General features: G+C 47.7%; 1 protein-coding gene across 6 annotated transcripts in view; it reads left to right on the top strand.

The window, feature by feature from the left end:
• Positions 1-13,838, top strand: part of NFATC2 (nuclear factor of activated T cells 2) — a 158,717-nt gene that overhangs the window by 81,920 nt on the left and 62,959 nt on the right. For all 6 annotated transcript variants that reach the window (XM_012467464.3, XM_012467466.3, XM_012467461.3 and 3 more), the window contains exon 6: positions 5,215-5,355. In XM_012467464.3, coding sequence (XP_012322887.1) covers positions 5,215-5,355 — 141 coding nt within the window. The remainder of the gene's footprint in view (positions 1-5,214; positions 5,356-13,838) is intronic.

The raw sequence follows: 13,838 nt of genomic DNA, 5'->3' as shown, positions 1-13,838 counted from the left end.
AGTGGACCTATTAATAGCCCCATTTTACAGATGGGAAGACTGAGGCTCAAAGCTGTGAAAACCCCTACAAGGATCCCCCAGGGGGTGTCCAACACTGCAGCGTTCACCAAGGGCAGGTGCTGCCTGTCACTGAAGCTGAGCCCTGAGCATCTGTCTTCTCCTGTCTAGATGGGAATAATAGTGTTTTCCTTGCCGTGGGGCTATGATTTAAGGGTTTAAACAAATAAATAAGAAAATGTTTTGAAAATAGCAAGAAAAAGAGGGGCATTTTTGAAAGTCAATGATAGCAAAGACTGTAATGTCTTGAGCTGTTACTGTGTGCTAGCTGCGGGTGCTAGCCAGGGGCTGGTTTGCCTTATATAGGATGTTTTCTCATATTGTGGTAAAACATACATGAAATTTACCATTTTAACTTTTTTAAAGTATACGGTTCAGTGTATAAAGTACATTTACAATATTGTGCAACTACCACTACTCTGTAGTTGCAGAATTTTTTTTTTTTTTGAGACAGAGTCTTGCTTTGTCACCCAGGCTGGAGTGCAGTAGTGTGATCTCGGCTCACTGCAACCTCCGCCTCCTGGGTTCAAGCGATTCTCCTGCCTCAGCCACCTGAGTAGGTGAGATTACGGGTGCACGCCACCATGCCCGGCTAGTTTTTGTATTTTTTAGTAGAGATAGGGTTTAATTATACTGGTCAGGCTGGTCTTGAACTCCTGACCTCAGATGATCCACCCACCTCGGACTTTCAAAATGTTGGGATTACAGATGTGAGCCACAGCACCTGGCCTGCAGAACTTTATCACCATAAAAAGAAATACCTCACACATTAGCAGCCACTGCCCAATCTCCGCCCCCAGCAAGCCACAATGTGCTCTTCATCTCTCTGCATCAGCCTGTTCTGGCTGTTTTACATAAATGGGATCGTATGCTATGGGTCCTTTTGTGTCTGGCTCCTTTCACTTTGCTTGATGGTTTCAAAGTCCATCCATGTCATGGCATGGAATCAGCACTTCATTCCTTTTCGTGGCTGAGTAATATTCTGCATGGATATACCATGCTTTATCCCTGTATCCATGGATGACCATTTGGGTTGATAATCTGATATTTTACCATCCATGTACTGACTGCGTCCATATATTTATACGTAGGGTCTTGTACTGCTTGAAGTAGACTCATGAGGGCAGGTATTGTTATGACTTTACAGAGGAGGCATCTGTGACTCAGAGAGGTGAAGTGGCTTGCCCAGGGTCACGGAGCAGGGATGGCAGATGTAGGGCTGAAAACCATGGCTCTCTGACCCCAGAGCCCGAGCAGCCGTTAATGATGTATTCTCTTGCCGCTCCCAGGGACCTGTATTACCCTACAGCAGTGGTACCGCAGATCAAACCTGGCTGTGGCCTGCTGGAATCATTTGAAGATTTTTTTTTAAAGATAAAACTGATGCTGAAGTCCTATCCTCAGACCATTTAAGTCAGAATCTCTAGAACAGCTGTTCCCAACCAGGGATGATTTTGCACCCTCTTCCCCAGGGGATATCCAGTCTTGTCTGGAGACAATCTTGGTTGTTGAGGGGTGGGGGGGTGGGAGGAGTGGGGTGCTCCTGGCATCCGATAGGTAGAACCCAGGGATGCTGCTAAACATTGCACAGTGCACAGGACACCACCTGCCTGCTGATGACAAAGAATTATCCTGCTCCAAATGGCAATAGTGCCAAGGTTGAGAAGCCTTGCTTTAGAATTGGGCCCTGGGCCGGACACAGTGGCTCATGCCTATAATCCCAGCACTGTGGGAGGCTGAGGCAGGCAGATTGCTTGAGCCCAGGAGTTCAAGACAAGCCTGAGCAACATGGCAAAACCTTGTCTCTACAAAAATTATCAGGATGTGGTGGCACACACCTGTAGTGCCAGCTACTCAGGAGGCTGAGGTGGGAGGATCACTTGAGCCCAGGAGGTAGAGGCTGCAGTGAGCCATGATGCAACCACTGTACTCCTGCCTGGGCGACAGAGCAAGACTGTGCCCCCGCAAAAAAAAAAAAAAAAGGGAGGGCCTGGGTGTCAGTATATATATATATGTTATATAAAAATAAAAAACATATATATATATATATATATATTTTGAGACGGAGTCTCACACTTTTGCCTTGGCTGGAGTGCAATGGCATGATCTCGGCTCACTGCAACCTCTGCCTCCCAGGGTTAAGCGATTCTCCTGCCTCAGCCTCCTGAGTAGCTGGGATCACAGGCAACCGTCACCAAGCCTAGCTAATTTTTTGTATTTTTTTAGTAGAGATGGGGTTTCACTGTGTTGACCAGGCTGGTCTCAAACTCCTGGCCTCAGGTGATCCACCCACCTCAGCCTTCCAAAGTGCTGGGATTACAGGTGTGAGCCACTGCACCCTGCCGGGTGTATTTTTAACTTCCATTCTAATTGGCCAGGGCTAAGCAGTGCTTCTCAAACGTGATAGTGCACAAGCATCACATGGGTTCCTTGTTAAACTGCAGATCTGGGCTTGGTAGGTCTGAAGTGGGGCCTGAGGTATACTGTGTGTCTAACAAGCCTTCCACTGATGTCTACGCCCCTGGCCCACACTTTTGAGTTGTGAGACTAGAATATAGCTAATGGCCTATAGGCAGCTGGACTGGACTGCGACTGTTTTCTCTTTTTGCTGTCTCTTTAAATTTTCATTAAAAAAAAGTTTTCTTCAGGTAGGGAGGTAGGAAATGCAGACTTGGCAAAGGCTGGATCTGTTGGTTGCTGAGACTGTGAGGCTTTGAAGGGAGAAGCAGTGAGGCTGCCGCAGGAAAGACAGGAGTTGTGTTCACAGCAGTGTGCGGTGATTCACAGCCCAGCTGTCCCTGCCAACCTCCCGCCCAGCGCTGAGAGCTTACAGCCCCTTCCACTGCCCAGCCCTCCTGGCTGCAAGCCCTGGGCTGGCTTCCCCAGTAGCGATGACTCAGGCTTTCCACCTGTAAAATAGGTGGGAGGCTCTTGCCACGGCCCCACCCAGCCCTGGGGCCAAAAGACCCCAGCTGCTCCCCAGTTTCATCAAAGGCAGATCTTCAAAGCCGGGGACCTGCAGCTGCTGTTCTTGCCGCTAATAAATCTCGATTTGTGGCAGCTCAATTAGGAAGTCATCACAAAACTTTGATATTGAAAGAAAGGATTATTAACCCAGCCCACGTGGGAGAGAGTAGCAGCTTTTGCGGAGAGGTCTTTGTCATCTATCTTTGTAGCCAGCAGCCCCTGGGGCAGTGCTGGCAGGTGGGTCTCTGGGAACAGAGGGTGCCTGGGCTGAGCTGGGGTTGGGAAAAGCCATCGGCGGATTTGTTTGAGTCGCTGCTGGGTGGCACTTTCAAGGTGGAGAATCTGGAAGCCTCTGGCTGGTGCGTGGCGACTCCTGAAATGTTGCCAAGTGCATTGTTGCTCCATCGAGTGGCTCCAGCAGATGCAGGGGGATGCCGGCGGCCTGGAGGCCCGGGCGAGGCAGGAGGGAAGGGTTAGAACCGGGCCGCGGGCCTCACGCGGTTGCTGCGCAGGCTCCCGGATGGGGAGGGCCTCAGCTTCCTGGCATGGAAGGGGCTGGCTCTCTGCCCAGTTCTTTGGGCTTCGGGAGGAATGCCAAGAGCTCAGACTGACTCACCCCAGGGGGTGGGCCCAGCCTCTTGGCCCACGCTGGAAGGAGAGAGGCCTGAGGAGGCGGGCCCTGGTTCTGGCTGGGATCTGCTTCTTGCCTGCCCTGGGAAGGTGGCTGGAGCAGGTCTTGATTCTTTTCTGCAGCCTGCCTTCTGCAATAATGGGTGGCTGGCTGGTTAGCCTAAGAGATTGGGCTCTGGAGCTGGAGAAACCTGTTTTTGACGGTTCAGATCTAAGCTTCACCATGTACCCTTGGCTAAGCGGTGACCTCACTTTCCTTAGCTTTGCTTTTCTCCCCAGTTAAATGCGAACCATTTTAATACTTCCTTCCTCAGAGGGTTGCTGTGAGCATTCGAGTATAGCATCCTGGTTTAGCGCTTAGCAGAGGCCTGTCCTGTTCCTCTATTTTTCATTTATTACAAATATAGATGAGGACATAGATAAAATAGATGTATTGAGAATACATATTGGGAAATACAGACATATCCATATCCATCCACCAACCTGCCCATCCCCCCACCCACCCACCCGTCCATCCACCAACCTGCCCATCCACTCACTCACTCACCCACCCACCCACCACTAAGTCCTCCTCCTAGATTCTTGGCACCATAGGCTTACAGCAGTTCCCAAAAGCAAAGCCCGTCCTTCCTGGGCTTACATGCTAGGGGAAAAGATGAAGGAAGATAAACCAGTACAAGCTACATATAATGTATCTGAAAGTGAAAAGCTCTTTGGAGAAAAGCAAAGTAGGACAGAGAAAGCAAAGGTGACAGAGATTGAGAGAGAGGGAACAGGACTGGGTACTGCCGCTTTACCTGTGGGAGGGGGTGGAGTGGGTTAAACAAGCCTCAGAGGTGACAGCTGAGTAGAGACCTGCAGAAAGTAGAGAAGGAGCCATGCAGGTAACTGGGGAAGAGAGACACTAAAAGGGGCAGATGCTCAAAGGTAGGAGTGTACTGAGTCTATCTGAGAGACAGAATGTTCTAGAAGTGTGGCTGGAGCAGAATGAATAAGGGAGAGTTCTAAAAAAGGACATCATGGGGGTAGATCATAGATGTCCTAAAGACTATATTAAGTATCATGCATGAATTCCAAAGTCAGTATGCCTGAACCCTTTAGGTACTGTATCCTAAGTTTAGCATACATGATGCCTTCAAGTTTTGGCTGACATCAAGTGTATAAAGAAAGGATATACTTTAACAAAGGAAACCTCTGATAAAGAAGTTTATTTGCCTGTCCCTTTGTAAAAGGATAAGGAAAATAAATTCTCATTTACCTGTCCTCATAAGGACAACAGGCAGCCTCTGGCTTCCTATAAGGAGAATAGGCCTCTGTCCCTTGATGCATGAAAACGAAATGTGTTGTTAGGAGAAAATTAGCTCAAATGACTTAAAGAGCTTTCACAAGGCATAACATGTGTACAGTCTTTGATTGTCAAGGGTGATGGCTCTACATTTTCGATAACAGGTGACACAGGTGGGCAGAGGATGTCATATCTAGTACCATGAAATCAGACCTCCACGTTTGAGCAGACATCTCATCTCCCTCATCACAGTGACCTTTCTCTTTTGCTTGCAGCCCAGCGATCTGCCCACGAGCTGCCCATGGTTGAAAGACAAGACACGGACAGCTGTCTGGTCTATGGCGGCCAGCAAATGATCCTCACGGGGCAGAACTTTACGGCTGAGTCCAAAGTCGTGTTTACTGAGAAGACCACAGGTTGGTGGATGTTGGAGCTCTTTCTCTGTCCCCTAGAACCAAACAAAAGTGATCATCTCTTTCTTCCACATGACATTGGTTTGGGGGGTAGATCCTACCATCCAGTTTTATACCCTGCTCTTTTTACTCAACATGTCTCCAGGGATTGTGATGGCCACACCGTTCACCACTGTATGACTATGCCATTCTACATTTTAACTCATTATAGGTCATTTTGATGGCTACTAACCCCACCCTCAACCCTTTTTTAAAAATTACTTTTTTCACATAAGGAAGGACATTTTAAAAACTTTTTGCTATTATCAAGAAGGGGGGCCAAACAGCATGGTGATAAAGCATGCATGCTCTGGCCCTGGATATTTTGGATTCTGATCTGGCTTTGTTATCTGCTTGCTCTGTGATCTGAGACAAATTACCTTACCTTTCTGTGCCTTAATTTCCTGATGTAAAAAATGATACTAACGAGATTTCTTACCCTATAGAGTTGTCATAAAGATTAAATGAGCTAATACATGTCAAGTAATTATAATAGCACCAAGTACAGTGTAAGCCAATTAATATTGGCTACCTGGATTTTTATTATAAGCAGTTCTGCAGTTAATCATCTTAGACTTCTAGGATTAATTAATCTTGTACATGAATATGTGGATCTTTTTAGTTTATTTACAGTTTATTCTTAGCAGTGGAATTTTGGACAGTCATTCTGAGGATTTAAATATATGTTGCTAAATTACCTTCCAGAAATCTACAAATTGAAATTTCCATCATGTCAGTAATAGTTTCACCCCATCCCAGAAATGCCATTTTTTAAAAATGAAGTTCTACTTTGCATTTCTTTGCTATGAGAGGCTTGGCGTTTTGTTTCTTCACCATGTGTATTCTTTCTCTGGTACACTGTTGATGTCTTTTTTCAGTGGGTTTGTGGTAAAAAAGATGCTGATCTCAAGTAGGAAAGTATCAGCTTAAGCAATAATTGATGAAACAAATGTATTGTTAGAAGGAAATTAGCTCAAATAACTTGGGACACTTATTTTGGATACTAGGAACAGTTTTTTTTTTCCGTAACTGACATGATTTCAGTAGGTTAGTTCAAAGGGGCGTTGAGGTTTGCCTATTTGTTTATTGTCTTTAGAACAATCTGAGAATATAACAGGTGAGTTGTCCAGTTGGAAGGACTGTGCCCTGCACAAGGGCACTTCCTCTGAGGGCTGCCATTCAAATTGGATGCATCATCAATTTACACATTAGTAAGGCAACTTCTGGCAGGTGGAAGCAGACTGTCTTAGGCAAAGAGTGCTGCTTCTGATCTCGCACAAAGCCTCCTTCTGGGATGGGCTGGACGCGTGACCAGGGTGTGATGACTGCATTCTCACAGTTGGAAGCATAACAGGAGGCAGAATTGATTTGAAAAGGGTTTAACGATCCCATTGCAAAAAAACAACAACCACAATAACAGAAAAGTTATTAAGTAAGGCCGTGCAGTGGGGAAGGGAGATGCAGGGATGGGTCCGGAGTGGTTTAGAAGGCAGGTGTCACTGAGGTTTGATGGGATGTAGTGGTGTAGAGAGGCGTTAAGAATGCAGATGGTGGGGCCAGCCACCAGGCAGGCTGGGTGCCACCCGGGCAGCTCTGCTGCTCCCTGACAGTGTCACCTGTGCGAAGGCTGCGTCATCTATCCTGAACTGAAAAGCAGGAACAGTGACAGTGCCTACCCGCAAAGGTAAGGTCTGAATGAACTAAAGCAAGTAGACTTAGCACCAGAAGTGTTTGGTGAGGTGCAGGGGCTGCTGTGGATGGGAACCGGGAAGAGGTTGAGTGTTGAGATTGTCCTGTTCCCGTGGTGCACTGAGCCAGCTGAGATTTAGCACAAGAGAGGAGGTCTGTTCAGGGATGAGGTTGGGCAGGGAGGATGGGTTCCATTTTGGAAGTGGAAGCGTTGAGTCTGATGTGCCCATGGGCCTTCTTGGGTGAACAGTGATCTCACCTCTGTGGAAAGGCAAGAGATCCAGGAGGTGCCTGACCACGTGGTCTAGACTAAGAAACCAGATCCTGGCTGCAGATGTTGTCTTGGGAGCTGTCAGCAGTGAGATCCCAGGGAAGTCCTGGGAATTGGCTCTGACCTCCCAGGATGGCCTCCAGTGTGAGAAGGGGAGACTTAGAAAGCTGGGAGCCGCATCCTTTAAAGGTGGCAGAGGAGGAGTTGCTGCAGTGGGAGGAGGAGAACTGGGGGAGTCTGGGGCCCCGGAGACCAAGGGAAGGAGACATGGGAAGGGTCAGCAGAGGCAGGGCTGTGAAGGTCCAGTGAATGGGGGCCTCAGGTGATCTAAATCACATACACCCAGGTGGAAGTGAGTTGAGGAGTAACGTTGCTTGAGGAATTGGAGATGGAATGTAAAGTCTACTCCAGGCAGGAAGACTGCACCAGCGCTCCCCAACCTTTTTGGCACAAGGGACCAGTTTCGTGGAAGACAGTTCTTTCTAAGGACGTGTGACCAGGGTGTGATAACTGCATTTTCACGGTTGGAAGCATAACAGGAGGCAGAATTGATCTGAAAAGGGTTTGATGATGGCATGGCAAAAAAAAAAACAAAAAAAAAAACACAAAAAAGTTATTAAGTAAAGCTGTGGCAGTGGGGAGGGTGGGCCGATGGTTTCAGGATGATTCAAGCACATTACATTTATTGTGCACTTTATTTCTATGATTATGACATTGTCATATATAATAAAATAATTATACAGCTCACCATCATGTAGAATCAATGGGAGCCCTGAGCTTGTTTTCCTGCAACTAGACAGTCCCATCTGGGGGTGATGGGAGACCGTGACAGATCATCAGGCATGAGATTCTCATAAGGACGATGCAGCCGAGATCCCACGCATACGCAGTTCACAGTAGGGTTCGTGCTCCACTGAGAATCTAATGCCATGCTCATCTGACAGGAGGCGGAGCTCAGGCGGTCATTCGAGTGATGGGGAGTGGCTGTCAATACAGACGAAGCTTCGCTCACTCACCTGTCGCTCACCTCCTGCGTGTGGTCAGTAACAGTCTGTGGCCCAGGGTTGAAGAGCTCCCTGGACTACACCACATTCTTAGCCTCAGCATTACTGACAGTTTGGCCAGATCGTCACCGTGGGGGTCTGTCCTGGGCACTGTAGGATGTTCGTCAGCATCGCTGACCTCCGACCTCTTGGCGCCAGTAGCACTGCCCAAGCTGTGACAAACAAAAACGTCTCCAGACCTTGCCAGATTTGCTCTGGGGGTCAGTATTGCCCCTGGTCAAGTACCACTGGTCTACGGTCTAGAAATTTTCAGGAAAGACAAGGAAAGGAAAAGAAGAGCTTGAGGAAGAGGCAGAATCGGGGTCACTTTAAGCCTTCCCCTGTGCAGCTCAGCAGTGCACGCTCAGCGGCCGATTGTCAGAAAGCTTGCACATCTCCCCCGGGGCCACCCTGCAGAGTAGGCTGCAGGGAGGAGGCCTGGCCTCTGCCTGCTTGGCCTCGAAGGACCGACCCAGCCATATGGGGCTCTGTTGGCTGAGTGGTCTCTATTTACACTGAAATCTTTTTATATATATACTTTTAATCCTTTTTTTAAAAAAATAATGTTTTGAGACAGACTGGCTCTGTCACCCAGATTGGAGCACAGCGGCACGATCATAGCTCACTGCAGCCTCGACCGCTTGGGCTCAAGTGATGCTCCCACCTCAGCCTCCCAAATAGCTGGGACTGCAGATGCACTCCACTGTGCTTAGCTAATTTTTTAAATTTTTCGTAGGGACATGGTCTTGCTCTGTTGCCCATGCTGGTCTCAAAGTCCTGGGATCAGGTGATCCTCCTGCTTCAGCCTCCCAAAGTGCTGAGATTACAGGCATGAGCCACTGTGCCCAGTCTAATCCTGTTTTTTAAATATCAAGACAGCATGAACATTTATTCAGGTATTTAATACATATTCTTTGAGAACATGATTTTATTTGTTTTGTTCGTTGAGACAGAGTCTCACTCTGTCACCCAGGCTGGAGTGCAGTGGTGCGATCTTAGCTCACTGCAACCTTCACCTCCCAGGTTCAAGGTCATTCTCCTGCCTCAGCCTCCTGAGTAGCTGGGATTACAGGCATGTGCCACCACACCTGGCTAATTTTTGTTTTTTTAGGAGATAGAGGGTTTTACCATGTTGGCCAGGCTGATCTCGAACTCTTGACCTCAGATGATCCACCTGCCTCGGCCTCCCAAAGTGCTGGAATTACAGGTGTGAGCCACTGCACCCGGCCCGAGAACCTGATGTTAAATGGATGCATTGCATTCCATCATGTTGGGTACTTGATTGAACCATTACCTTTTATTGGGCATTAGAATCACTAGAGTTCACTGTGTTGAACTCATTGTGTTGCCCAGGAGTTTAAGGCCAGCCTGGACAACATAGTGAGACCCCGTTTCAAAAAACAACCACCAACATCCCATGAGCACTAAGTGCATGCTGCTCATTTACATATTTAACTCTAGGAAGGAAAGCTTGTGTTCAAAACCCAGTGCCACTACTTTCTAGCTATATGACTTTGGGCGAGTTACTTAACCACTTTGGGCAGTGGTTTCCTCATCTGTGTACTGAGGTTGAAGACAGTCCTGCCCATACACTGGTCCTGAGATTAAGAGTTATATGTGTTAAGTACTTATAACAATGCCTGCACAGAGCGAGCTGTTGAGTAAATGTAAGTGAATACTTCTTGATCCTGCTTTTGCCTAAGGTTAAGGTCTTTGTATGGTATAACGGATTTAAGAGACGCATTTTTCTTTTTTTAAAATTTTTTCTTAAGACAGAGTCTCACTCTGTCGCCCAGGCTGCAGTGCAGTGGCATAGTCTCGGTTCACTGTAAACTCTGTCTCCTGGGTTCAGGTGATTCTCCTGCCTCAGCCTCTCGAGTGGCTGGGACTACAGGTGCGCACCACCACGCCTGGCTAATTTTTGTATTTTTAGTAGAGACGGGGTTTCACCATGTTGGCCAGGATGGTTTCGAACTCCTGACCTAATCATCCGCCCGCCTCGGCCTCCCAAAGTGCTGGGATTACAGGCATGAGTGAGTCACTGTGCCCGGCCTAACAGGTGCATTTTTAAGTATCTTGATATACTTTGAGGGAGGCTTATTTTTCAGGTGATGAACCAACATAAAATACTCTGTACAGCAAGAATTTGCTAGGCTCTCATGAGTCAGAGACCAAATTGATGTGGCTAGGGTAGAGGCTAGTTAACACCAGGAAATACGTTTGGATGATTAGGAAGCGGTCAGAACAGAGTTCTCCCAGAGCTAGGTAGAGACATGGCCTTGGTTTGGTCTGGGCGTGGGTAAGATAAGAGAGAGTCACAGTGGCTTCTTGAGCAAGGGAGTGGCATGAAATGTAAATGACCAAGTAAGCATGGCCTCTCCAGCTTTGATACATCTCCAGTACCAGGAAACCATCCTGCTGGCCGCCTTCTGACCTTCACAAGAAGCAAATGGCCTTAAAGTGCCTTATCGGTGGAGGAAAAATGCTAATAAGAGACAAATGCTGGCCTGACACGGTGGCTCCCGCCTGAAATCCCAGCACTTAGGGAAGCTGAGGCAGGTGGATCACCTGAAGCCAGGAGTTTGAGACCAGCCTGGCCAACATGGTGACACTCCGTCTCTACTAAAAAAAACAAAAATTAGCCGGGCATGGTGGTGTGCACCTATAATCCCAGCTACTTGGGAGACTGAGGCAGGAGAATTGCTTGAACCCAGGAGGTAGAGGTTGTAGTGAGCTGAGATCGCGCCACTCAACCGCAGCCTGGGCAACAGAGCAAGACTCTGTCTCAAAAGAAAAAAAAAAAAAAAAGATGAATACTTCTTAGTCTAGTTGACAGTGCCTCCGTGGGGAGGGGGCTTGCTGATGGAACTGTGCAGGGAATTCTTTGAGGCTGGATTCAACTAGAGTTCCTTATGGAGTTAGGAGACAGCCAGTTTAAAGCACTGAGTTTAATTACTCTGAAGCTACCCAAGGAAATCAATTAAGCACTTGCTGAATGAATGATGAATGGCATTTATTCTCTAGCTTCCGTTCTCTCGGTTTTGGAAGAAATTTCACATTTACCTCTTGAAGGCAGGAAAACACAGAGCCTGTTTCAACTGTGAAAAGTTGGCTGTTAAGAGCAAGAGTAGGAATCACAGCTCCTATTATTGGCAGTGTCTGCAGGCGGCCCTGTGCCTGCCACTTGCCATGTGTGGTCTCATCTAAGCTGGCACCCGTGGGAGTCAGACAGTTAAGCTCGGAGAATCCAGGGGGCTCATCCGCGGGTGATATTCAGCACTGACCTGTCGTTCAACCTCTTTCGGCCTCAGCTTCCCTGTCTGTAAAATGGGATAGTGACAGTCTTTCCTTCCTAGAGTTAACTGTGTAAATGAGCAGTGTGTAGTTAGTATTCATGGGATATTGGTTGTTATTTTTTGAAATGGGCTTTCACTGTGTTGCCCAGGCTGGCCTTGAACTCCTGGGCAACATAATGAGTTCAACATAGTGGACTCCAGCGATCCCCCTGCCTCAGCCTGCTGAGTATTTGGGACTACAGGCGTGTGCTTTTGTCATTATTTGCATGGTTTTCCAGACTCACTGCTCAGGACGGAGTCATCATTCGGTTGATACATACCGCCCCAGGTGCTGGCCTAGGCTGGGTGAGATTTAGGGGACTGTAACCCACAGTGGTCACCAGCACAGCTCTGAGGTTGGATGGCCTGGGTTCAAATCCCTGATCTGCATGTAGTAGCTGTGTCTCTCTGGGTAAGTCACTTCACCTCTCTGAGCTGACATTTCCTTTCTGTAAAATACAGATGATGATTTACTTCTCTTGGGAGGCGAGATTAAATGAGATTATACAGGTTGGGTGCTTTGCACAGGGCTTGGCATATTGAACATGCTCATTAGATGTTAGCTTTTTTATTATAATATTTTGGCTGTGGAAAGACAAAGACAAGTAAGGCTTTATCTCATGGATCCGAGAGACATTAGAAAACCGTAATGAGTACTAATAATGAACTACGGGCCAGGCCTTATTCTAGGCACTTTGTATGTGCTAACTAATCTATGCCTCATAGGAGCCCTACAAGGTAGACTACTGTTTTCTCAATTTTACTGATGAGAAACTGAGCACAGAGAGGTTAAGTAACTTAGTGAAGATCACACAGCTGGTAAAGGGCAGTGGTGGGATTTGACCCCAGACAGCCTGGTTCTAGGCCTCACACCTTGGACTCTGCTGTTCTTTACTTCGAACCAGGTAAATTTTGCATGACGACCCTTCAGCTGCGCTGAGCCACAGACTTGAACCATTTTGTGGTGATAAAGACCCTGAAATTAACCACCCTACCCATCTGGGCAGCAGTTCGAATTCTCCAATGTGTTTCTGGCATCAAGCAGATACTTTTTTGACCCTTTCATGCCTAACTGAAGAATCCCAGGTGAATGTAGTTCCTGGATTAATGACAGACAATCGGGGTGTCAGAGACACGGTGGGCTTCCCTGCGGAGGGTGTCTGGCTCTGAGGGCTCTCTGCAGAGACGGGGCTTGCCTTGGATTCGCTGATCCTGCTCTTTTGACCCCAAGAGCTCACCTCCCAGCCTGGGCTGCCTTCTGCAGGGGGAATCCCTGTTGCTCAACTTCTATTTTCCAAAACTCATCCCCGTTCCCATCTCCATGGACATTTGGCCAGCAAGGGCTCCGCGGGGCAGGGCGGAACAGTTGAAGTTTTCCAAGGAAGGGGAATCCCAGCTGTTTCTCACATTAAGGAAAGGTGACAGCCTCCTGGGCTAATCTTAGCCCCGAGTTTGGTCATCGGCACCACCGGCTCCAACGTTCTTTTTATAGCTGCCGACTAAAATGGAATTGGCAGTTTCCACTCCAGCAAGATGACAAATTGGAGAGCGGTGGAAAAACAGCAGGAGAGGGCAGCGTGGTGTTCCTTAAGTTAGAAAAGCTCGGTGTTTTGGAAAATGGCATCTTATTTATAGCAGCAATAATAATAATGATTATTATATTATTTGTATTACTATTTTTGCTTATTTTTGTGACTTTCAAGAGCCTGTGTGATCTGGCCCCTGCCCGTCTCTCTGACCTCAGCTTTTTTTTGACTCTCTCTCTCTGCCACTTGGCCATAGCAACACCTGGCTTCTCTCTGTCCTCAAACACCCCGAGCCCGTTTCTGTCTCAGGACCTTGGCTTTTGCAGTTTGCTCTTAGGATGTTACTCCACCATTTCTTGTGTTTTTTTTGAGACCAAGTCTCGCTCTGTTGCCCAGGCTGGAGTGCAGTGGCGCAATCTCGGCTCACTGCAAGCTCCGCCTCCTGGGTTCAAATGATTCTCCTGCCTCAGCCTCCCAAGTAGCTGGGATTACAGGCGCGCGCCACCACACCCAGCTAATTTTTGTATTTTTTTTAGTAGAGGAGGGGTTTTACCATGTTGGCCAGGATGGTCTCTATCTTTTG

This window comes from Aotus nancymaae, unplaced genomic scaffold, assembly GCF_030222135.1.
Source record: "Aotus nancymaae isolate 86718 unplaced genomic scaffold, 86718_ANA_hifiasm-v0.15.2.pri h1tg000029l, whole genome shotgun sequence".
Classification (NCBI taxonomy): domain Eukaryota; kingdom Metazoa; phylum Chordata; class Mammalia; order Primates; family Aotidae; genus Aotus; species Aotus nancymaae.
This window is presented reverse-complemented; position numbering and strand designations above follow the sequence as displayed.